The sequence below is a fragment of the Canis aureus genome, chromosome 24, assembly GCF_053574225.1.
Source record: "Canis aureus isolate CA01 chromosome 24, VMU_Caureus_v.1.0, whole genome shotgun sequence".
Classification (NCBI taxonomy): Eukaryota; Metazoa; Chordata; class Mammalia; order Carnivora; family Canidae; genus Canis; species Canis aureus.
In genome coordinates, this window is record NC_135634.1 from 34,145,965 (window position 1) to 34,172,501 (window position 26,537).

Sequence of the window (26,537 nt, forward strand, 5' to 3'; positions counted from 1 at the left end):
GTGGCCCAGGTAGACAGTGTTAGCTAAGAAGAAAAGAGAATCTGGGCAGAGGAGAATATGCAAGATTTATTCAGGGCCCCAGCTACTTACAAATTACACTCAGATACAGAAGTTGCTTTTCTAATTGAATTTTAAAAGTAAAATTCTGGAAACAAAAGGCAAAAATAGTTTATTAGCAGGCTTTTATAAAACTGAAGTGAGATAAGAGAAGATAATGTTATTAAGGAAATGTGAGAATCTATTATAAAATGCCTCAGAATTAGTAAAAAGGAACATTTATAGTATAAAAGGGAAATTAGAAATTTAAAAGGTAAACTTAAGGAATCTTCAAAGAGACCAAGGGAAGCAGGCAAACAGATGTGAGAAAGAACATGATATATGAGAAAATTGGATATCAGAAATCTCGTGTAGATAACGGATACACTTGAAAAAAAAGAGAATAAATGAAAGAGAATATAGAGAGGAAAAATTTTTGAGATGACAGAATTCCTGATAGTGGTAAATTATATCTAAACCAGTCCGGAGTATTTGAAACATTTGATCTCTACTCCTTTGTGGTAGTTATCTATTGCTGCGTGACAAATTTCCCCAAACCATGGCAACTTTAAAGAACACATTTATTTTCTCAGTTTCTGTTTTTATAAAATCTGGGCAAATATTACCTGAGGCTCCTGCTTCAGTCTCTCTCATGAGGTAGTGATGAGGCCCAACTGGGCTGGGAACTGCTCCCAAGATCATTCAGTGGTTATTGACAGAATTAGTTCCTTGAGTGTTGTCAGACTGACTGGCTCAGTTCCCTGTTGGCTGTCACTCAGGGGCCACCCTCAATTCCTTACCATATAGGTGTCATTATTACTCACATAAGATAGCTCCACCCTTTCCATAATTTCTGATTACAGCTAAAAGTTGTTCTTTTTCATTCATACTTCACACAAGTTTGTCATTTCATCAAAGTTAAAAGCATTTTCAAAAATCATAAAAGCAATAACTTGTTGAAGTACTAAGGAGTATTTAGAGGAACCATATGGTCTATCAGTCATAGAGTACTTGAAAAAGAACATAATTTAATCTATTTTTCTAAAGTAGAGAAAGTGAAAATAACTAATTATAATAGTAAGTTGTGGCATATCTGAGGTGGATAAACGTCATGCTGTGGAATTCTTTTAAACTTTGTAAGTGGCAGGGGCACCTGGTGCCTCAGTCAGTGGTTGAGTATCTGCCTTTGGTTCAGGTTGTGATCCTGGGGTTCTGGGATTGAGTCCTGCACAGGGCAAGCCGCGGTGAGTCTGCTTCTCCCTCTGTCTGTGTCTCTGCCTCTCTCTATGTCTCTCATGAATAAATAAATAAAATTCTAAAATAAGGTTGGTAAGTGGCATATCTCATCTGGAAATAGGACTGTGAAATCAAAGTCTTTGCTTTAAATTGTCTAAATTGTTCTACAGTTCTACTCAGTAGGAAACTCTGCAGGGCTTGGGTTCAAAGTCTTAGGATAAGAGAATCATTTCCCCATCAGTATCCTCCAGTTGCGTGTCTTCATAAGGAGCTATGAGATCTCCACATCATAGACTTAGTGTCATCATTTCCGAATTTACAAGAAAGTTCTACTTGAGAGCATATGTTTTATTTCTAGCTCAGTTCGTGTGGTGGCTAACTGAAGATTCTTACGTTAAAGATTTCCATTTTGTTAATATTGAGAGGAACGAGACAAGGACAAGAATTAAAATAAAAATTAAAAAAAAACAAAGAAATAAATCAAACAATACAGCAAAGATCCATAGGTTTGTCTTAAGTAAGATTGTGGCCTCATGGGAAATAGGGATTTATTTCTGGGTTAGGACAAGGTTTTCCAAAACATCACCCCACAGATAAAGCCATAGTTTTTAATGTGTTCTCAAGTAAACTCCCACATGTAAAGAAAGCCTGCTATAATAGGAGACATTTGACAGATGGACTCTGGGTTTGTTGGGGATTGAGTTTATATAGAAACTCATACTGCAGAGAGAAATGAACTTCTTGTGGAAAAAGAAGTCCCCCCCACCCTTGGAAAAGAAGGAGTATGGGACCAAGTCTGTGGTGGAAACAGGTAAAGCAGCCCAAGATTAAAAAAAAAAAAAAAAAAAAAACACACAAAATTGTGGTGATGATGAAGTGGCCCTAATTGCACATGTGGAAAGCATGTGCCCTAATAATGGAAGCAGCAACTTTATTAGTTAGGATAATTTCTGTAGCAAAAAAAGAAACAACTTCAAATGGCTTAAACAATATAGAAATTTTACTGATCACATTAAAGGACATCCCAGCAAAGTTTAGGGTAACTCCAGCAGTTATTAGCCTACCAGTTCAACGACATCATTAATAGGTCATGTTTTATTCTTTTTATCTTCCTGCTCTATTTTATTCAGTATATCAGTCCTGCCCTCATAATCACAACATGATTGCAAAACTTCCAGATAGGCTATCCAGATGCCAACATCCAGAGGAAGGGACAAAGCTATCTTTTGAAAAATTTCCCAACTTATCTTTTCTCTTATCTCACTGGCAAAAAAAAAAAAAAAAAAAAAAAAAGATGGTGGCTGGGGGAGCCATACACTTACCAAATCAAGCACTAGTAAGGGAAATAAGATTATTATGATTAATTTAGAATGATAGAGATTTATCCTGGAGATGGAATAAGGATTGCCTTTTCTAAAATATGAACAACTGAATAAAACTGTTGTTCTAAATAACAAGGAAGAATAAGGTTATTTGGAAGGCAACCAACAATGTTTATTCCAACATCAGTCAGCTAAGCTAATGATTGCTATGGGCATTCTTATTCCAATGCTGCCAAATCATTTGATTACTTTTATGAAGCTGGAAATCTGGATGTTTATGCAAGATCTCCCAATTTTTAAATATTGGCGATAAATTCAAAACATTTAAAAATACTTTATGACCAAAATTACTCCAGCCAAATAAAAGAATTATGTAGTCCAGATATGTCCTGCAAGCTATTTGTTGACAACCTCTGGTTTATGCTATTAACTTATGTAACTAAAACTTTCTCTACTTCGAAAGTGAAGTTCATATTAAGCTTGTCAGTCACTGAATTATACAAATTCCTGGGGAAAATTTTTTTGATTAATAAAGTTTTATTAATTTGTAGCAAACTTCAAATGGTACAGCTAATAAGGATTGCAAAAGATAATGTAGGAATAAGATGTTTTATCAATCAGAGAGAATGTTTATATACTTTTGTTCCTAGGGCTCTAATTTGACAGGTTAATGGTTAAAACATCAAGATGTTGTTAGTCATCTAATGATAAATATACAATTTTCTTCCATTGCCCCCAGTTTCCTGTGATTTCTTGGGGGATTTTTTGTTTTTTTTAATTTGAGGGTAAATTATTTCTTACTAAATGAGAAAATCAAGATGTTCAAAATATTTGAGGAAATATTAGCCAACATTACAATAAGAAAAGGGAGGATGTCTAGAAATGTCACCTAATTAGAGATTTCAGATTCATAGCTGCTTGTTTAGAATCCTCTTCTTTCTCAAGAGTATGGAGGATAGAGATTGCAATTCATACAAAGATTCTCAAGAGTATATCTCTCTTGAAAATTTCTGTTTAATCTCCTCAAAGTATAAGATGAATCAAGAAATGTTAACATCCTTAAGTATCAAGAGCAAATAATGAGAAAGTAAGTATATTTCTCTTCCATCCAGATTATCCAGTTTTCCAAATTGATCATTACCCCATCCATCCTTGCTTTGTTGCTGCTTTAGACTTTTGGATCGGATCCCTGAAAAAAGACAAAGTTCTTAAATTATCAACTTAATTCTAAAAACTTAGATATTCTCTAACTTTGAACTATTAAGAAATTAAAATCAATTCTGTGTAGTCACACTTTCTATTTTATAGATCATTTGATATTTCACAGTGAAGCAGTGGAAACATGTGAAGGCAGGGAAAGAATGTGAGAAAAACACCACACTGGAATCCAAATATACATCTGATTAATTGGTGTAAAATGGAAAAGATGAAGGATCAAGAGAAGAATTATGAGACACTGGGTAATTAACCTATGGGAGATGTCCTCTATCTCAATTCCTGAGGAATATTTCTGAGAAAATAAAGAATATTGGGATCATCAACACTTCCTAGCTAAAACTCTCCCATCTTCTTCCACTTGGTTTTGACCACACAAAGAAGGGAGACATATCTTAGATCCTATAATCATACACATACTGTTCTTCATGAATATCTTCTAGGAAGATAGGGTTAGAACTTCTCTCCTTGATAGTAGGAGTGTGACAAGATTACAGTAGTTTGGCTATGGATCTCTCACTTTATTTTATCCTTAAAAACAGATGGAAGTATTTTTGTGGTATTATGATATATTAAAGACAAAAATAATAGTAGGTTATTAGAAACGCTATGTTTTTCCAATCTTAAGCATATTTATTTCCTTATTTAAATCATCCTTTATCTTTCCATCACTCTAGTTCAAGTTCCAACCAGTCAATGAATCTTTCTCCTACTTTAACTACTCTGAGTTCATTCATTTTCCCCTTTACCATATTTTTCTCAGTACCATTTGCTTTGTCAGAAAAAATATGTGAGGAATTAAGCGCTCTATACATATATGACTAGCTTTCACACTAAAAATGTAAACATTCTTGAAAAAATGATCTTAAGTTTTAGTTCTTTCTCATTTACCCACAGCAGAGTATCAAGTATGAAGAAATATGTTCAGTAATTACTTGAGTGAATGAATTCTACTTTTACTTCTTAAGTGCCTAACTTTTATTACAGATTTGCCTACATATGGTCTATTTTTCATACCTTGAAAACTGTAGCAAATATATATACCTTATTCTATCTACATTAAATTAAAAAGTAAAATATATAACAAAATTTTATATTCTCCAGAATAAGCATCTAGAAACTAACCTTTGAAGGAAACTGTTTACCTCCTACAGCAAAACTATTTATCAATTCATGATGATTATGTAACAGTAGAACTATTTTTAACAATAAAAATTAATACCCATACTAATTTTAGATAGTAAGTAGGACTTTCTTTTTTTTTAAGTTTTTTTTTTTTAATTTATTTGAGTAATCTCTACACCCAACATGGAACTTGAACTCTCAACCCTGAAATCAAGAGTCACATGCTCTTCCAACTGAGCCAGACACATGCCCAGCGTAGTAGGCCTTGCTTTCTTAGATATACCTATGTGCTAAAATATCTCAGGTTACTCTAAGGAGCATGTATCCTGAGAAAGAATCTATAGAGACATTATTCACATGGGGCCCAAAGGACATTTAAAAAATCATTAGTGACTACCAGATACTTACAAGGAAAGAAGATGACACAGATGTAGGAATCGGTGGTGGTGGAAAATCTGGCTTCGTAATTAGCTAGTGAAAACATAAAAAATTAATTCTAAGATGGGGCCTTGAAAACATGTGCTTAATGGAAAGGCTTAAATCATTCTCAGAAAAGGAGAACTCATGATCTTACTCATGAAAATAGTCTAAATGTGTAAGTTCAAGTGCTTTCATTAGGCATACATATATAAATCAGAAATCAGGCCAATGACAATTGACAGATGGTGAAGACACCACTTTATGAAGCAGATAGATACTCTTCTTGTAATAAGTCACCAGCTTTTCATACCCAGTAATTCAGATTTAGGGGTTAAATGTACGAATATAACCTTCTCACATGTTGCATTTTCAAAAAGTTTTGGCGGAAAATCTATGTTTTATATTAATATTCACAAAGATTTTAACATTCTTCTGAGGAAATAATTGGGTATTGTGGGTTATGTCTCTTACTAGTTCCTTGAGATTAGATTGGAAGTGATCTTTAGTTTTCAACTCACAAAAGAAGCTGGAGGCTCATTGCCCTCTACTGGCAGATCAGGTGAATGGAGCTTCATCTGACTCATCTAAAAATAATAATGATATATTTTTTAATGAAATGATCAGTTTTCTAAGTTCAACTTTCAAATAAGCAGTCCTTTCAAGACCTAGGAGATCAGAACTAAGATGACACCAAGTGACCGGAAGGGAAATCACAGTGGTCCAGCTGCTGCATTCTGCTGTATCCAGAGCTGCCAGAGACAGGTACATTTCCATTAAAAACATTATTGCCAATGACACTACCATTAAACAACCTCTGTCAAATTTCTAAACTTGCAAAACAAGGCAATGGCTTTAAGGGTTATACATATTATATGTATTATCATGCAAATATACATATTATTTTCTTTATTGGGACATTTGTAAAAGGAAAAAGGAATCAACTTATCGTCAGAAAAAAAGAAAAAGAGAGAGAAGGAAGAGGAAAGAGAGATAAGAAAAGAGAGAGAAGGAGGGAGGGAGGGGACAGAAGACAGGAATCGAGAGAAGGGGAAGGAGCAGGGGAGGGAAAGACAGAGACAGAGAATCTGGAGTCAGCTCTCCTTGTTCTCTTTATTTTCTTTGCATTTGTGAACCTCAACAAAGCAGCCTCAGCATTTTAGAAAGATTCTTTTGCACTTAAATAAAAGGCAAAGAAGAATTTTTCTGAATGCATAGCTACAGAGCCCCAAATCCTTGCTAAATACTAACTAGTGGACTGGATTTGTAAAACATGACTGAGTAGGAAAGACAGGTGGTCAGGACAAGACAATGAGAGAATCACAAACTGGGACCCAAGGCAAGCACACTACAAACTATGGTTCACCTCTTGGGGTTGAACAGCCTTCCCTGTCTGTGGGTTCCTCTTCTGTCTGCGAGGCCTGGTGCCAGTAGTAGACAGTGGCCTGAACGTGAAAGCATATCATATAAATAGATTTAGTAGTTCCTTCACCATGATGAGGACACTCTAGAGAAGTCTGCCAATTTCCTTTGCCCATTGTGTCATCTTTGGTCATTGGCTGGGCTTTCTTCTGCTCTCTAGGACATTCGTAAGGCCTCGTCAGAAATTCATAATCACCACCACTAATTTTCGATCAGATTCTCTACAGAGCCCTGATTTCAAATAATAATGATTTGAATCAGCGTTTACCTAGATTATTGTGTCATTTAATTAATTATTTATTTTATTCATTCTATAATTAGGAAACCCTTTATTGTGAATAAGTCAGTCTTTTAAAAAAAGGCTAGAAAGATGTTGTAGTGCCAAGACCATGTTTAAAAGACTAACCAATGTAGGTGCAAATCAAGATTCCATCAACTTCTTTTGTAAGACTTTGCACATATTTGTTAACCTCTCTGAGCCTTTGTTTCCTTAGAAAAAGTATGAAGTGCCTTATTTTGCAAGACTGTTTTAGGATTAATATATAATACCTTTTCATCTATAAAATGGAAATAATAGTTACTACCTCACAACATTCTTGTGAAGATTAGAGATAATGAATATAAAGCAAAGCAAAGCAATTGTTACAAAGACAGTGACCAATTAATGTGACATATGGTATTCTTATAATGGGTGTAAAATCTTTAATAATGAGAGTTATAACTTGTTATTAATTATAAGTACAGTGATCAACATAAAAAATGCACATACTGTCGTGAAGGATTTCCCAGTAAAATCGATACCTGGCCTCTGGTCCAAGAAAAATATATCTGTACTTATTTCTGACTATTTGAGGTAAACCACAATTAAATTTGAGAATTTGGGTCATATCCTTGAATTTAAAGTAAATTAGAGGCCAAAAACTCCCCAAAGCAAGATTGAAGCCTACCTCTGGACTTCCTTCTGCTTTCCTCTGGTACTTTGGTGCCAGATTACCACAGCAACCACCACAGATATGACAGCCACAGGGAACAGCACCCCAACCACAATGGAGAAGTCTGCAACAAAGAGAACCCAAACAAGATGAGGCTATGAGAAATTCATAAATATCCACCACTCTGGTCCTTATTTCTGTATCTATCACAAATTGCATTTATGCTTTCCTCCAGAGAACACACACTCCCTGGAAAATCTCTCATGGTCAGTAAAATGAAAATGCATTTTGTTTAAAAATTTTTTAAAGATTTTTTATTTATATATTCATGAGAGACACAGAGAGAGAGGCAGAAACATTGGCAGAGGGAGAAGCAGGCTTCCTGTGGGGAGCCTGATGTGGGACTTGATCCCAGGACCCTGGGATCATGACCTGAGCTGAAGATAGATGTTCAACCACTGAGCCATCCAAGGGCCCTGAAAATGCATTTTGATCATGAGAAATACTATGTAGATAAAGGAAGTAAAGGGGAAATGCATATAAAACATTGTATGTGAAGTAGGTAAAGCATCATGCTACTGAGAATACTTAGAAGGGATGATGAGTATAACAACTAGAAACTGTTGAGCTCAGAGATTAGAGAGAACAGGAAGTAAGGAGGATGGAAGAAAAGAAGTGAAACATTTTTAGGATTTGGCATTGGAATCAAACAAAGAAAAAGAAACTAAAGCCTTGAGATCATATTCCTGTCAGTAGCAAATGAAGAGTGGAGACATGAAGAAGAGACTTGATAGAGGCAGTGGGGACTGTTTCCTGATGTTTGCTCCATCTTGGAATTATTACGGGCAGAGAAGAAATTATGTGACCCTGTGAATTGAGGACCACTTTGAACAAATTTCCTGAGTGTACATGGTGTTTTCTCTTTTAACTGCTAATCTAAGTAATGACTGTAACTTTAATTTTTTGCTATCTCCAATAATTTCTCTTATAATAATCTGAAACTTCAGAAACCAAGAGGTACATGTTTGAAGAGGAATGAGAACAACTATTGCTTTCTTATGAGAGATCAGCAAGACAATAAGAAGATTAATTTTGGTATAAATGCAAGAAAAGTTCCTAAGTGTGAACACATATACATGCACATGGAGACAGATATGTCAGAAGTATAATTCTAAGATAATAACAAATATCTAAACTTTCCACCCTCCATAACAATTCCTATCCAAAAAGCCAAAGGAAATAAAATTCGGAGGTATTTCAATTGAATATACATGGATAGACTCAGAATGAAAAAAAACAGTACTGGCACTAATGTCAGATTTCTAACTATTTTCAGAAACTGACATGGTATCAGAGGAAATAAAGAGGAAATTGACCAGACTTTACAAATACCCCTACTTTGCAATTTTTTAATGCATTTTTTTTCTAATTCATGACACACACACACACACACAGAGAGAGAGAGAGAGAGAGAGAGAGAGAGGCAGAGACACAGGCAGAGGAAGAAGCAGGTTCCATGCAGGGAGCCGGACGTGGAACTCGATCCCTGGTCTCCAGGATCATTCCCTGGGCTGAGGGCAGCGCTAAACTGCTGAGCCACCCGGGCTGCCCTTTTTTTTGCATTTTTTTGATGCAATTTTTTTTTTTTAACTTCATAAGAAACACACAGAGAGAGAGGCAGAGACATAGGCAGAGGGAGACAAACACCCCTACTTTGAAAGGACAACGTCTATAGAGAAAGTTGGGGTATAAGACAAATGGGGAGTATTATGATAGGAAGGAGGTATGCTGTTGAACATGGAAATAATTGAAGAGAAAGTATGCTCTTCTGTTTCTGGTAATGGTGGTCTAGGAAATTCAGACCAACTCCTTCACTAAAACAACTAAGGCATTTTTGTGCCCCCCACTCTCCCCCCAAAAAAACAAGCAAAGCAAAACAACACTTCATCAAAGACATGGTAGTACTAAAGACAAAATAGGGGAAAATTAATTTGAAAAGATGAGTGAGAGGGCAGGAACCCAGAAAGACAGAAAGGAGAATGATCCTGGGTGGAAGTTCAGAAATGCAGGAATGAAAAATAAATACACCAAGTAAGAGCCCTATTATGAACTATGGTCTTTGAGTAATTATCATCTGTTAGTGTAGCTTTATCATTTGTGACAATGGACCACCCTGGTGGGAGATGCTGATAGTGAAGGAGGCTCTGTGTGCTGAGGCGGGGAGGGGCAGAGGCGTATATGGATTCTCTGTACTTTACTCGATTTCGCTGTGAACAGAAAACTGCTCTAAAAAGCAGTCTACTAAAAAACAAAACGAAACAACAAAAAAAAGAAAACAAATAAACATTTTTACGATGACCACTAAAATAATATAAAATAAATGTGCAATTTCCAAATTAATAAAAAGAAAAATGGAAAGATTAAAATCCTCAGTAAGTCCATACGAAAGCAAGGTAGGAGAGAAAATGGAACACAGAATAGGCAAAATAAATAAAAATCATATTATATGATTGTAGACTATACCCAAGTATATCTGTAGTTGCCTTTAATTTAAGAAAATACTGCTTATAACAACATAGAATACATATTTTTTCATGCACAGAATATTTACAAATATGGGAATATTCTGAGCCATAAAGCAAGTTGCAATACATTTCAACATATTCTTAACACAGTTTTTCTGACCCTTATGTAATTATGTTAAGTATTAATTTAATAATAACTGGAAAATTCACATATGCTTATATGTTAAGAAATATAAAACTAAACATTTCAGGGCCAAAGAAGGAAGCAAGTGGAAAATAGAATATAATTTGAATCAAATGATAATGAAGATATCTTTTACCAAATGGGCTACAACTGAGAGTTCTTAGAAGAAAATGTATAGATTTGTCTTTAAAAAAATGTGTTTTAAAAGAGAGCTGAAAATTAGTGAGTCAAATTACCATTTCAAGAATTTTTTAAGATAAAATAAATGTAAGGAAAGGAAATGGAATAGTATAAATTATAAATTAAGATAGCAAACAAGCGTAAAAAAAAAAGAAAAACAAGCAAATTATTTAAAAATGCCAATTTAAAAATTCCATTTGGATGATAAAATAAAAGAAAAAACCAATTCCACAGATCCCATTGATAAAAACATAAGAAAATATTAACAACTTTAAACCAAACTACATAAATAAGTAAATAAATTTAGATGAAGCAGAAAAATTTCTAGGAAAACATAACATACTAAAACTTATATAAGAAGAAATTAAAAATCTGAAGGGTCTTATAATTACTGAAGATATTGAATCTTCCATTTTTATACAAACTTTTCCAGAAAATATAAATAAATAAACACTTTCCAATTCATTTTCTATGATTGATGTAACCCTAATATTCAAATTGAGCAAGAAATTGCAGGCCAATATTACTCAGGACGTAAAATAACAGCAAATATCATCCATCAATATAGGTAAGAGATACTGCATCTACACTGGGTTTATCCAAAGATTGCAAAGTTAAGTAAATGTTCAGATATCAACCAATTTATTTTGCAACACTAATAAAGGGGTAAAAAAATCTTAACTAATAAATAAAGAAAATGTATTTGATTTAATTCCTAGGATTAGACGTGAACTTCCTTAACCTGATAAAGGAGACATAAATATGTACAGAATACCTTCAGATAACAGGGCAAAACACAGAGTCTTTACTTTGAGACTGAGAAAGAAACAAAGAAGCTTACTATCACTATTTCTATTCTGCATTGTACAGGGGGTAGTACTCAGTGAAGAAAAACAAGTACAAGAAATTAAAATTGTAAAAATTAGAGAGAAAGAAATAAAACTACCATTTTCTGAAGCAATATGACTGAATATATAGGAAACTTAAAGGATTTATAAGTTATCAGAATTATTGAGCGGTTAGCATAAGTATTTGACATAAGAATAAATATACAAAAATGAGTTGAATTTCTATATTCTAGTAATAGTTGAAAAAATATTTTTTCAGAAGATACCATTTAAAATATGCAATGAAAGCTAAATTCCTATAAGTAAATCTAACAAAATACATGAAAAATTTCTATGGTGAAAACCATTAAATGTTATTTGCCAGAATTAAGAAAGACTAAATATATGGACAGATATTTCATATCAATAGATTAGGAAATCAATATTTTTAAAGATGTATTTATTTGAGAGAGAGAAAGAAAGCAGAGGGAAGGACAGGGAGAGAGAGAAAGAGGGAATCTCAGACTCTCTGCTGGGTGCAGAGCCCATCACAGGACTCGATCTCATGACCCTGAGATCATGACCTGAGCAGAAATAGTCAGACACTTAACTGACTAAGCCAGTCAGGTGCCCCAGGAATTCAATATTTTTAATATATGCTTATTCTCCTCAAGTAAATCATACTTGTGGTTTATGTTAAATGAAAATCCCAACAGGAATTGTGTGTAAATTGAAAATCTGATTATAAAATATATGTGAAAGTACAAAAAGCTAATAATCAATTTGTTCTTAAAGAAGAACAAAGTTAAAGGACAGCATAAAAATATAAAAAGATTGAGTTTAAAACAATATGCAGAAATAAAATATATGCTTTCAGAAAAAAATATAAAGAATCAAAGTAAATTTAGGGTGGCATCTGTCTGGTACTCTCAGTAAAATGAAAACAGATTGTTCAAGAAGATACGAAATAAGAGAAGACAATAGAGTGGCATAAAAAAGGTTTAAAGAAACACAAAAATGCCACTGACCATTTTAGACTGTCATTATAACTAACAAATAGAAGTGTTAACATTGCCAAAAATTCACTCTATGACATAGAAAACAGTTTTGAAAAACTTTCCCCAAAATAATAAGAGATAGACAATGACCAAAAAAGATAACAAGAGGCTACGCAGTCAAGATATTTGATATAAATAATTTATATTCCTGAATTCAAAACCAAGGAAGTGGAACACAATCAATTTAAAAATCTGTAATAATGGAAACATTCCTTGTACTAAGGAAATTACCAAACTCTCAATTTGAAAGACCTCACTGGCCAACAATCAAAATAATAAAAAGAAAACAACACCTAGGCATGGCATGATGTGATTAGTTTTCATTAAGGAGCAATTCTGAAAACATTTAAGGGAAAATAAACTAATGATTTTTAAAGGGTTATTTCACAATAACAAGCAAAATCAGGGTAGCCTTAATTTTTTAAAAAGATTTTATTTATTTATGAGAGAGAGAGAGAGAGAAGCAGGCTCCATGCAGGGAGCCTGACGTGGGACTCGATCCCCAGTGTCCAGGATCACGCCCTGGGCTGAAGGTGGCACTAAACCGCTGAGCCACCCAGTCTGCCCTAGCCTCAGTTTTTGAACATTAAGTATCTGTATCTACTTCTTGAAAGAGTCATTAAATTAAAACTTTAAGTCAAAAAATGTAATCCAATCCAACCTACTATTCATGTTTTCTGTTTAGCAATGGAAATAAATCCTTATAAATGCAGTGCAGAATTCTTATAAATGCAAAAAGAAAAGAAATGACTAATGGAAGTGATTTAGCAAATCAAGAGATGAAATAAAATAGAATTCAAGAAGAGGGAAGTCATAGTTTAAAAGGATTTTTAGTGAGTGTTGAAACCATTAATGAATTTTCTAATTAATGTAGTTGATTGATGTTTATGCATCTATTCCTCTACCGTATCCAAATACCAGATGACACACCCTAAAGAGCATATGTGTATGTGTGTATATGTGTATGTGTGTGTATATATATATATATATACATGCAATAATATATTTAGTATTTAAATATATATGTAATAAAATCACAGAGCACTAGAAAAATAGTAAAGAATTTTTAGAAATTTCAGGAAGAAAAGTAAAGGGATTTAGGCAGACAGAAACAGAGCATAGTCCAAGCATCAGAAGTAAATGCTATTCTTTCTTGGGAAGTCTAGCAAAGAACCAACACATTTTTAAAAAATAGCCCAGAGGTGCCTGTGTGACCAGATGGTTAAGCATTAGACTCTTGATTTTGGCTCAGGTCATGATTTCTGGATTGCACAATTGAGCCCCATCTCAGGCTCCATTTTCAGCATGGAGTCTGCTTGAAATTCTCTCTCTCTCCCTCTGTCCTTCCTCTCCTCTAAAAAATAATAAATAAAAATAAATCTTAAATAAATAGCCCAAACATCTGAAGTAGATGCTCTTCTTTCTTGGGAAGCCAACAGAGAATGTGAACTTGAGACAGATGGTTTGTTCAGCTCCATCCTCATCCCCATCTGCATCCCTACCCCTTGTGTATACAGAACAATAGTGAGAACAGAGACCCAAGAACTGCTCTCTAGAAGCGATGGAGGATGTAAGAGCCAGAGGAGTAGAACAGAGACAAATGGTAGATATCCACAGTCGATGAGACAGAGAAGGGAGGATCAAAGAAAGAGTGCTGAGAGAAAGCAATTCTCTCAGGAAGTAAATGCAATGAGAAGCTCTCCCCTGTGCAAAGTACTCCTCACCATGGTGACTGGAGGTGAAAATCCCCACCCTGGCTGCTTTCCACCCTAATGGCCTGGAGGGAGGTCTCTATCTACTGATAGAACTCACAGGCAGATCTTCCAGCTGAAGAAGTATAAGTAGGTACAAGGACAGAAACATGCAAAGAAAACCCATGAAAAGTAATTCAAGTCAACTCAATCCCACCTTCAACTGAAGGTCTCATATCCTGAAGAAAAATAGCACAATAAGATATGGGATGAAAAACGAATCAATCAAACTCAAAAAAGATGACTCAAAGAACAAAACTGAATGAACAAAAATAATCTAAGCCATATTCTTAGAGAGCTCTATGAGGATATTATATCTATATATCAATTAAAGTTGATGGGAAAATAGAACAATCATAAAGCAAGAAAATTTGGGAAATTCAAATTAAGATTGCAAATGTAAAACTTGAGGAAATATTTTTGTATGTATAGTAAAAGCATAAGGATGTGGAAAATATGATTAAAAAGTTGTTAGAGACCTTAAAGATTAGTATTATAGATTTAGTATTTATGCAATTAACAAGAATTCTGAGAGAAAAAAGTCAATGAAATCTTACGTAATATGAAATTAAAGCTTAGAAGAGCAATTTTTTTTTCAGGATAAGCATGTAATGTTACCTACGGAAGACCACTGAGGAGTCATCACAATCAGGAGGGGCCCATCCTTCTTTACACTGACACTGGAGCTCGTGGTCACACACCTAGGGAAGCAGTAATCCTGTTAGTTTCCACATTAAGCTGACACCAATTCAAAGGCCCTATTCATCCATTCAGAAAAAGGACTAACCCTTGCTCTGTCTATATCTATCTATCCATAGCTATCTATATAAAATATGAATTTATCACAGGAATTTCAATACCAAGTTCTTCAAAGAAATTTTTTTTTCATTGAACCAAACTATGGAGCTGTTAAAGCAAACTTAATAATTTTAATCATTTAATGCTGGAACATTACTTTAGCATCATCAAGATTGACCTAAAATTACAAAAGACTCAGCAAGCTTGGGAAAACATTTCCAAAACTTACAGCATGTCCTTTGCACTTGGAGGAGCAATTGGTTGATTTGTATGCTCTTTCGATATCCACACATTCGGCATTAATGCAAACCTGAAAGTGATGTGAAAAACACCAACTAGACATCAATACCCAATGACTTCAGCTCTGTAAACTGCTGACTCTGTGGAATTTAGTCTTCTATTTTTACCCATGACTATTGTTATCAGACTTAACTTTTTTATTATGGAAATCACAGCATTATTTTCAAAGTAAAAAGATGAATCTAGATAATTTTCATAAAAAATTTTGGTTAGTCCTCTAATGAACACTTCCTTACTTCATTTATCTCTCATGGGTCCCTTAATCCACCTCTTTAGTCCACTCCTGAGACTGCTACTGTATTGCTGAGCTAAGCATTGAACATGATACAAGGCACCCATTCCAAACAAAAATATTATGGAAAATATGTTACTATCACATCATCTGCAATATTATAATACCTATCATTTATGTAAAAATAAATAGTATTGTTATTATTATCTTAATTATTATCAGGGTGGCCATCATTTATCTAGAACCTACTGATTTAGGGTCAATAAAATTAACCAAGGTTTAATAATCTAGTACTGAGCACCCAATAGTTATTTATTAAATAGTATTGAAGGAATGAATACATTCATGCATAAATGAATGGTATAAGTATTGCTTTGAAAACAGTGCCCCATGATGCATAAGGAGTCCTTGGGAAGCAAAAAAAAAAAAAAAAAAAAAAAAAAAAAAAAATATATATATATATATATATATATATATATATATATATATATATAAAACACATTTTGATTAAAAGCTACATTTTCAACCTACCTTCTTGTTTCCACACTTCGTTCCATTGGCTACCATGCCTATTTCTTGACTGCTGTCTTCAGGATTAAATGTTTTACATGTCAGGAAATTTACTATATGTCCTCTCCAGGGCAAATTATCTGACCCACCTTGACAGAACAACTTCCCACACATGGCATCACTGAAGAAAAGCCAAATTTATTGCAGTTGAAATACCAGGATCCAAATGGCAATTCTATGTAGTTCTAAATCAGCTCCCTACCAATATTTAACTAATCGTATTTCTCCATATAGCTGAGACTTCTAGTCTCCTTTATGTCAAATTTCATTTTTATTCTTCAGTAATAGAACCACTGAATATGAGCAAGGCACATTTTCCTCAAAAACAAAACCTGCATTTCCCAGATTCCTAGACAGCTAATTTTGGCCAATTGCCTGTATTCTGGCCAATTGGAAGTAAGTAGAATCTTATGTTCAAAGTCTTGAATCTGCCCTGATTTCTTATAAAGGAGAGACAATGGAATTTTATCATCCTTTAGGCTCAGGCAACCCAAAGGGTGACACTATGTCCAAAAATATAGTTTGGTAATATTTATCATCTGGAAAAATTACTGTTTAATAGAAAAACTTTGAGAATGTTAATCTTGTTCAGTCTATTATACATCACCTAGTATGTGTAAAATTTGGAGCAGGTACTAAGTTTAATCTATTATAATTTGAATTTTAAAAGTCATCTTGAAATTGTAGAATAAAAAAAACCTTACACAAAAATCTCAACTCTTTTGCTTATGATATTCTAGAATTTTTTTCCAGAATATCAATGCAAAAAGTAAAACAAATTCTTCAGGTGAATTGTCAGTCTTTTATCTTACTGTATTTTTTCTTTCTGTAATGCCTTGGCAAGCTTAAATAAAACTATATAAGCATTGTTTTTGGATATTCTTCTGAGTAGATAAATATTTCTACTCCTAGAATTATAATGAAACACTTGGATGGAAAAGCTGCTAAGTTGTATTGAAAAGTCCACGTATAGATTTCCAGCCAGGTCCATTCACTGCTGCATGTTCCATCCAAATATTGCCTCTATTTAACAGTGACTGTACTTGATGTCATCTGAAGCTTCCACCATGAGGGACTGGAAAAAATAGTTCATTTCTTATTTGTCTTTTAACTTAGTGCCTAACCTAAAACATAGAACATAATAGTCACGTGAATGCTTATCAAATGAATGATGTCCAAATTAACTTTTGCTTTAATTGGAATAAACCAGAACATGTGTCTGGAAGTGCGTGATTTCTCTACTCTATGGAGCAAGAAGATTCAAACAACAAGCCACTTACCTTGCTTTGCAGGGGATAGGTCTGTCCTCCACTTTGCGACAGTATCCATACTTTGATCCACCTTCATTCCTGCTGTAGCACGATCTATCTGCAACCTTGGTCCCTGGAAACAGGCATGGTCAGTAGAGACATATTAGAAATGAGATAAGATATTCAATTCTACAAAGAATCAATGAAATATAAAATTAATGAAATACAAAGCATATAAACTATATCAGCATAATCCCATTGACCATTGTCAGAAATAAAGGCTGCAATAGTTTGTTATTAAGAAAGCTGGCTAGAATTTAAAACAATCCTTTAGAGGTGCCTGGGTGGCTCAGTCAGTTAAGTATCCAGCTCTTGATTTCGGTTCAGGTCATGATCTCAGTGTCCTGAGGTCGAGCCCTATGACAGGCTCTGCACTCTTCTCGGAGTCTGCTTAAGATTCTCTCCCTCCACCCCTTCCCACCTCATGCACACATTCTCTTGAAATAAATAAACAAATAAAATCTTACCAAACACATAAATAAAATAATCCTTTAAATATTTAACTTTTGAATAGTGACTATCTAAATATTTGGAAATGTGGTTGATTTTCAGAAGATTAAAAAAAATCCATCTAAATATGAAGACTAGCTAGGAAAGCCACAATCATTATAGTAACCACCCACCAGCAGACATTGGAATGCTCTCCTGCTAATACTTGCTACTGTCACAATTATTTGCTATGCTTAGTCAAACTTCTGCTTTGTGGAGACACAACAATCAGCATCACATATTTAATTTCTAATGCAGTCTTCCTTAGATTCCCATCAGATGAGCAATAGAACATAGTGCTTACGAGCTCAGGGGCTAAGCTGCAGCTGTGTGACCTTGGCCCAGTGCCTTAACCTGTTGGTTTATCTGTAAACTTGCATCATTTTAACTGAATTTCATGTTTCAATGCCAAGATGATAAAATAAATTTTATTATACTTTCTTAACTATTTGATCTTAATAGCATTTATAAGCTCTCCATTATTATAATAAACTACACTGAAAAAAATTGAATAATTAGGCATGAATAAAAAGAAAAAACATATTTGTAATTCCAAACTTCAGATTTATTGCTGCTAATATTGTGGAAAGTATCATTTATACACCTGGTACCACGCTGCTTCCCAATTAATAGTATACTTGGCCTTTCCCCAGGCACTAAATATTCAGCAGTATCATAGCTCTGAAAGTCTAATTGAAAAATTTCTACATAATTTATTTGACTAAAGCTTATTCTTGAGCTTTGAGATGTTTCCCAATTATCCTTTATCAATTTTAAAAGTGCTCACCAGGCTATAAAATGAATGAATGAATGAATGAATGAATGAATAAATAAATAAATAAATAAATAAATAAACAAATAAATAAAAGTGGTGGCTGAAAATCCTTTGTGAAAAAGTACTTCTGAATGCACTTTCTGGGGAAAGCTGTACGTTTTCTTTTTAGGTTGTACATATGGTTTTCCAAGTCATCCTGGAAAGACTGTGCTAATTCATGTCCTTTCCTTACCAGAGTGTGCAAAACTTGGTGTTTTGACACATCTTGACTGAAACTGAGCATTAACTGTAACAAAATTTTGTCAATTTGATAAATGTTGAAGGAAATCAATTTTGTAACAAAGTTTTGTCAATTTAATAAATGTTGAAGGAAATCAATTTTTCATTCCTATTTCTTACTATATTTGCATTTCCTGACTCATCAATGTGTCACTGCTTCATACTTCTTGCTAGTGCATTAAAATGACTTTAATGTTTTTTAGACATTTGTACTCCTTTATGACAAATTATCTTTTAATGCCTTGGTCACATTTTCAATATTTGAATTGCAAGTGATTTATAGAAATGATGTGATATCGGAGAGAGTGATCTCCCCCTTATATATAAGCCTTTTCAAACATTGAAGATTAATTTGAAACAAATTTGTGATCCCTTCTGAATTACAAAATTTGAAATTTTATTTAGGGCAATCTGCCTCTCTGATCTTTTATACAAGCTACCATTAAATGTGTGATTTAAGCAATCTTCCCTATATCAATATTGGATAAATATGTTCAACATTAATTCAATAATTTTGAACATTGAAAGTCGGGCAATGTGCTAGGACACACTGGGAATACAGTTGTGAACAAAATACACAGTCTCTAGGTAGTGGGAAATTTACAGATTTACAGGGGAGGCAGACAATAAAGGATCAAGCAAAAGAAGAAAGTTATAGTCTTTACTGCAGTGATTTATCACCAGATAATAAAGGGGATGCTCAGAGCTTCAGCTCTGTGCAGATTTTCTTTCCCCAGGTTCCTGCTGTATGCCAAAGTTAGCCAAGGAAACACAGGGTCCTTCTTTAACCCACACAACCATTTTTGTTTCCACTTGTAACCTAGCATGTATGTCTGCATGACCTGTTAAGCAGGAGGGCTACTGAGGCCAGATTCCAGCACACCAGGGTCCTTCCCCATGCACCAATGGTTATCAAGCTTTGCTCCTCAAATTGTGCCTCAACCCACTCTTGCCTGATACAAAGGGTTTTATTCAGAAAGTCTTCAAAGTTTTAATCCATGTATTTCTCAGATTGCCTTTTTACTGGGTATATTGTCAATCAGTGATGTTCTGCTTTTATCTTCTTTTTTTTTAAGATTTTATTTATTTATTCATGAGAGACAGAGAGAGAGAGAGAGAGACAGAGACAGAGACAGAGACATAGGCAGAGGGAAAAGCAGGCTTCATGCAGGAAGCCTGATGTGGGACTCAATCCCAGAGTCCTGGGATTATGCCTTGAGCCAAAGGCAGACACTCAACCACTGAGCCACCCAAGCGTCCCTTCTTTTGTGTATATTTTCAGGAATTATGAAAAGTTTGTGGCATGTGAAAACCTTCTTCAAGTATTTTTAAGAATATGCATTTTCCCTATTAAAACATTCCTTCAGTTATTTAAGTAAGTGTAGTAGAGGAGGGTGTGAAAATTAAAGATGTGTGCACAATGGACATCACATACAGAAAGTCCAAAGAACTGATATTTTTTAAATTGCCTTTCCAATTTAAGTTTTGGTTTATGGTTTTGGAGATTGTTATGTTTTTATTTTTCATTTCTTTTTTATGGTATAATCAGAGAACATGGCTTATAAAATTCTATTACATAGCTTTGCACAGTTGCAGTATCATAGCCAATGAGGTTCATCTGAGGTGCGATTACTAATTTAGAAAACTAAAATTCCAGTATAATGCGCAAAATGAGCATTCAAGAGACTTCACTTTTCCAAATTGCTCCTCTGAATTCCCACAGTCCTTCTTTTCTTTTCTCCTTCTCTCCTTATGCTCTGCCCATCTCCCAGCACCCCTGGCACTGCTACACACACACACACACACACACACACACACACACACTTCTAAGAGTGTACTTATCTGAGAAGAATCTTGATTAGGGTTCCCAGATAAAGTATAGGGATACTCAAATTTGTTTTTTTTTTTTTTTTTAGTTTTTATTTAAATTCCAATAGTTAACATTAGTTTCAGGTGTTCAATACAGTGGTTCAACACTTCATACAGCATCTGGTGTTCATTACAGCAAGTACACTCCTTAATTCTCATCACCTGTTTCACCCATCCCCTCACTCATCTTCCTCTAGTAACCATCAGTTTGTTCTCTATAGTTAAGAGTCTGTTTTTTGGTTTGCCTCTCTCTCTTTTTCCCCTTGTTTGTTCTTTTGTTTCTTAAATTCCACATATAAGTGAAATCATGTGATAGGTCTTTCTCTGACTCACGTATCTCACTTAGCTTTATACTTTCTAGCTCCATCCATGTCATTGCAAATGGCAAGAGCCATTCTTTTTATGGCTGAGTAATATTCCATTATATATATATTATATATATCACTCTTTTATCCATTTATCAGTGGATAGATACCTGGGTTGCTTCTATAACTTGGCTATTATAGATAATGTTGCTATAAACATCAGAGTAGTGTATCCCTTTGAATTAGTATTTTTGTATTCTTTGGGTAAATCCCTAGTAGTGCAATTGTTGTATTGTAGGTAAGCTCTATTTATAACTTTTTGAGGAACCTCCATACTATTTTCCACAGTGGCTGCACTAGATTGCATTCTCACCAACAGTGTACGAGGGTTCCCCTTTCTCCACATCTTTGCCAGCACTTATTGTTTCTTGTGTTGTTGATTTTAGCCATTATGACAGATGTGAAGTGATATCTCATCGTAGTTTTGATCTGTATTTCCCTGATGATGAGTGATATTGAACATCTTTTCATGTGTCTGTCGGCCATCTGGATGTCTCCTTTGGAAAAATATCTATTCATGTCTTATGTGTGTTTTATAACTGGATGATTTGTTTGGGGGTGTTTAGTTGTATAAATTATTTATATATTTTGAATACTAATCATTTATCATATATGTCATTTGCAAATATCTCCTCCCATTCCATAGGTTGCCTTTTAGTTTTGTTGATTGTTTCCCTCACTGTGTGGAAGCTTTTTATTTTGATGAAGTTTCAATAGTTTCCTTTTGCTTTTGCATCCCTTGCCTCCGGAGACATATCTAGAAAGAATTTGCTATGGCCGATGTCAAAGAGATTATTGATTATGTTCCTCCCTGGAATTTTTATGATTTCAAATCTCACAGTTAGGTCTTTAATTAATTTTGAATTTACTTTTGTGTATGGTGTTTAAAAAAGTGGTCCAGTTTCATTCTTCTGTATGTTTCTGCCCAGTTTTCCCAACACCATTTGTTGAAGAGACTTTTTCTCATTGGATAGTCTTTTACTCAGCTTTACTCAGTTAAATTTGAATTTCAAATAAAGTTTTCTTAGTGCAAGTTTACTTCAAATATTTCATGATACATGCAGATAAGAAAAAAAATTATTAATCTGAAATTCAAATTTAGCTGGGCCATCTTTATTTTTATTTGTTGAATCTAGCAATCCCCAAATTGATCTAGTCTTAAGATGTATTTATCCAGGATTTTGAGCTGTAGCACAGTTTCTAAGAAAGAAGATTGGGTCAGAATACTACTTTGGCCATGATTAAACACTGCCACCTGTTATAACATGATTTTTCGTTGCATGTGCATACAGAGGGGCAGGAAAGCCAGCAGCACTGAGGCTTGTTCTCCTACCTGATCCCCATAGCTCGGTGCACTGCTCCTGCAGCGTGGGGCACAGCCCCATCAAACAGTAGCCCTTCCCATTTTGGCAAGGGAAGCCATTGACTCGGAATCTGTCATCAGGGCAAATACCAGATTTGCCATCACACATTTCCGGCAGGTCACACTCATCTTTTGCTGGTCTGCATACTGCACCAGCCTTTTTAAACTGCAGGGAAATAAAAATGAAGAGAAGGCTTTTTTTTTTCCATCTGACTTACTCTAATATCTCAAATTAATGCAAATAATATTTTTCCCTTTGGCCTTTTATTGGCAAGCTCCTTCGAGGTATCATTCTATTCCATCCTACATCTGTGCTATGTAAACTAAAGACATCTCCTATTATATTATTTTTATTGACTTCTGCCAATGGCCTAAGTCTTCAAGTAATCAATATTTCTGAATTTATAGAGCAAGCACTATAGAAATATCAATGAGAAAAGTATAGAAGAAAACCAAGCCTCATTTTAGATGCAAAGAAGGGATTTTTTCCTTTGCTGAATGCATATTTGTCATGATTTTCAAGGAGATTTACATCTGCAGCTTCAGAGATTTACTGGTGAAGTGAATCTTCTGTATTAAGGAAGGTACATTTACAAGCACCGGATCCTTGTGCTCTGAGACTTTCCCAGGCATCATGTTTCCTAATCCTAATTCCTTTTATTTGCTCAAATATTTCTTTTTAACTCCTTTCTTCCTATGCAATGATTTATTATGGGGGAGAAATAACTAAATGTTCATTTGATGTATTAATTCCATGGCAATCTACTACTGCAAATCTTGCTCTTATTGCCTAAGAGAAAACTTAGTAAAATAAATTCTGCTATTTATGCAGATCTGAAGAGGTACATCTTTCCCTACTGGAGGTGAGCAAGTGTGCTCCCCTATCATCAGAAAATTTACAATATCTTTACATTGATAACAGAATGGAATCCAAAATCTAATTAGATCATACAAGACCCTCTAAATTCAACCCCCACTACTCCAGCCAGACTAGCTTTCTCACCAGCTATCACATAAGCCATGCTTATACCTCCTGTCCCATTTTTATTCCCTCTCAGCCTTCTAATTTAGGAATTTTTTTCTCTTTTTCTGTACTTATCTAAAATCTATGCATTACGTTAGGACAGCCTCATTTTCCAAGAAGCCTCGTCTGGTGTCTTCAGGGCACACTGCTGCCTTTCTTTCTACACATGGTGGGAAGAGCCCTGAATTCAGATTTGGAAGATAGAGGTTTGAATATTGGCTCTCCCAGGGGCTAGGAATATACCTTAGAAAAGGGACTTAATCTCTTTGAAAATCCATTTCCTGAACATCTACTATTTCCTTTACAGAGTCATTATGAAAACTAAGTGAAAATATAAGTGGAAAGTATTACACAAAGGGCATATATCCTTATAATGTCTACTTGGGCATTAAATAATGCATTATATTTTCACCTGTTTCAGGTATGTATAGCATTACCCTAAAGAAACAGCATGTTCTTTGAAGTCAAAGACTACTTTTTTAAAAATCTTTTACAATTTCCAACAAATAGCACATAATGATCACTTGTTGAGTACTACTTAAGTTCTCAAATTTTCTTCCTTTTGGCCTTTTATTTCTTTCCTTTCCCCCTGATTTAAAAAAAAAATTCCCAAACACTACCTATAAGCTGGTATGCCATCTACCTACACATTCCCTCTGCAGACAGATATTGAGCATTTAAAATGTATGAAACTCTGTGCCAGGTGTGGGTGAATCAGCCCCTTGCCCTCTAGAAGCCAGTCTAACTAAGGAAACATATATAAACAAATAATCATAATAGAAAATTCTATTCAATGATAGAATGTAAAATCCTAAACTTGAACCTGAAAGGAAAGGCAATAAGCTTTGAAGAGAAAATGATACAGAATCATCACTTTATGTCTGTGTTCTACTAATTTCACCCTGAAATGACTTCAAAGAAGGAAGTCAAGGGAGATCCCCATATTACCTAAAACAAAAGCTTTCCCACCAAGCCCATTATTAAATGAATATGCAATCAATTATGAGGTTTGCTGCAAGAAGGCTCTGTGGTATCAGAAGCAGCGGCAGGTAGGAGTCCCCAGGATTGGCTTTGGAATTGTTCATATTTGGAGTTTGCCATTCAGTGGCCTATTATTTTGCACATTTTCTATTCTGAGCTTCTGTTTCTTCAGAAGCAAAATAAGATAATAATACCTAACCAAAATATTGTTGGGGGATCAAATAGCCCATGTTTGTAAAGCACTTGTATATAAATGGTAGGCATTGTTATTTTATAGACAGAAAATTGGTGCTCTGCTATTTCATTTAACATAGCCCCTGAGATTTTTGATATAGCAAAATAAACAGTAATCATAATTATTAAAGTGGAATAAAGGGACGCCTGGGTGGCTCAGTCGTTGAGCATCTACCTTTGACTCAAAGTGTGATCCCAGGGTCCTGGGATAGAGTCCCACATTGGACTCCCTGCGGGGGAACCTGCTTCTCCCTCTGCCTATGTCTCTCCTCTCTCTTCGTGTCTCTCGTGAATAAGTAAATAAAATCTCTAAAAAAAATAAAGTAGAATAAAATAAAATCTTACCTGGCATTTTTCACAGCATTCTCCTATTGCACATTGAAAATTTGCTTTGATTTTACAAATTTTAGCATCACAGCAAATGTTGGTACATTCCTAAGAAATACCAGAAACAAATGCAAATGGTGATTGAGTCTCATTTTTTTTTTGCTCTCATTTCACCACATAATATAAATAATATAAACTTTTATATTATTTATAAGTTTTTCATCACATAGCCCCTACTGTGATATAGGCTGAAAATAATTTTTGGAAAATAAAAGATAGAACAAAGCTCAACATTAGAAAAATATACTTTGGATATTTTTCCAAATCCAGCGGTTTGTCATGTATCTGAATTCTACTGACATCTTTTTAAATTTTATTATTTTCTCTAGTTCACTCAGCCTCCCATGGTAGTAATTGATTTTTTTTTTTTTTTGGTAAAATATGAGAGAAAACAAAAGGAAAAAGAATAGTTCTTAAAATAAAAGTTATCTAAATAGTGAAAAATGTAATTAGTTGAGCTCATTTGTTTTATCCAGCAATATATTCAATCTCTAGAATATGTACTAAAAATCTAAAAGTATAATTCTTTATCCAATTTTGACATTTAATTAAACTCTGCATCAAGCAATAGACTGTCTTGCTCTCCCCACCTGGTTTCTGAGAAACCAGGCACCTGCACGAGGTTTTGGGGAAGCTCCTACCTCAGAAACTTCCTCTTATAATTGTTCAGTTTCCTTAAGAGAGTGCTGTATTTAAAGTTACAACTTTTTAGGGTTAAAACTGTTGCCCTTATTTCAAATATAAACATCATTTTGGAAAGATTTCTCTTTTTCATAGAATGAATACATTTGTGGTCATATTTTGAAATTACTGAAGAGCTGACCCCTTGAGGCCTTAACATGTCACTCATATGAAGTGTTGATAAAATGGGGGCAAAGGTCCCATTCAGACCCCTGGCTGCCCTGTCAATAGAGTGCAATCAGGCTAGGACTCCTAAGGGTAAAAACTCGTAAGTTGCAAAGAAAAGAACTAAATCCTAGTGCAAGGTGGCTCTGGACAAACATTTGAGTCTACATCTTGACCTTTCCCTTTACCAGCTCTGTGACCTTGGGCAAGTTATTTACATCCTCTGAGCACTACTGCAGTGCTGGGCTGAAAGTAACTGCTCGGTAGGTCCTAGGCACATAAGAAAGGTGAAGTATTTCTGCCAGAAAGGGAGGGATGAAGATACAAAGCCCAGTTGTTAACTGGTTTTTGAATAACAGGAAATGGAGAAAGAACCCCAAGAAGGAAATTAGGAAGGTCTGTTAAGCAATGTAGTATTCATTGTTAGAAAGGTTGGCCTGACAAATGTCTACAAATTAACATATGCAAAATTACAAGAAGTGTCC

The 26,537-nt window shown here is 34.5% G+C and overlaps 1 protein-coding gene across 2 annotated transcripts in view; it reads right to left on the bottom strand.

Annotated features, from left to right (window-relative positions):
* Positions 1–3,111: 3,111 nt before the first annotated feature.
* ADAM28 (ADAM metallopeptidase domain 28) overlaps positions 3,112–26,537 on the bottom strand; it is a 55,640-nt gene continuing 32,214 nt past the window's right edge. The window contains exons 13-23 of one of the 2 annotated variants that reach the window (XR_013363171.1): positions 25,165–25,254; positions 22,551–22,746; positions 17,411–17,513; positions 16,092–16,251; positions 15,258–15,338; positions 14,849–14,931; positions 7,721–7,829; positions 6,718–6,796; positions 5,873–5,938; positions 5,343–5,405; positions 3,112–3,783 (exon numbers count right to left, since the gene is read on the bottom strand). Coding sequence is in view for 1 of the 2 variants with exons in the window: in XM_077868817.1 (XP_077724943.1) it covers positions 3,763–3,783; positions 5,343–5,405; positions 5,873–5,938; positions 6,718–6,796; positions 7,721–7,829; positions 14,853–14,931; positions 15,258–15,338; positions 16,092–16,251; positions 17,411–17,513; positions 22,551–22,746; positions 25,165–25,254 (1,047 nt within the window). In the remaining variant the exon portion in view is untranslated. The remainder of the gene's footprint in view (positions 3,784–5,342; positions 5,406–5,872; positions 5,939–6,717; positions 6,797–7,720; positions 7,830–14,848; positions 14,932–15,257; positions 15,339–16,091; positions 16,252–17,410; positions 17,514–22,550; positions 22,747–25,164; positions 25,255–26,537) is intronic. The other variant, XM_077868817.1, reaches the window with a different exon arrangement.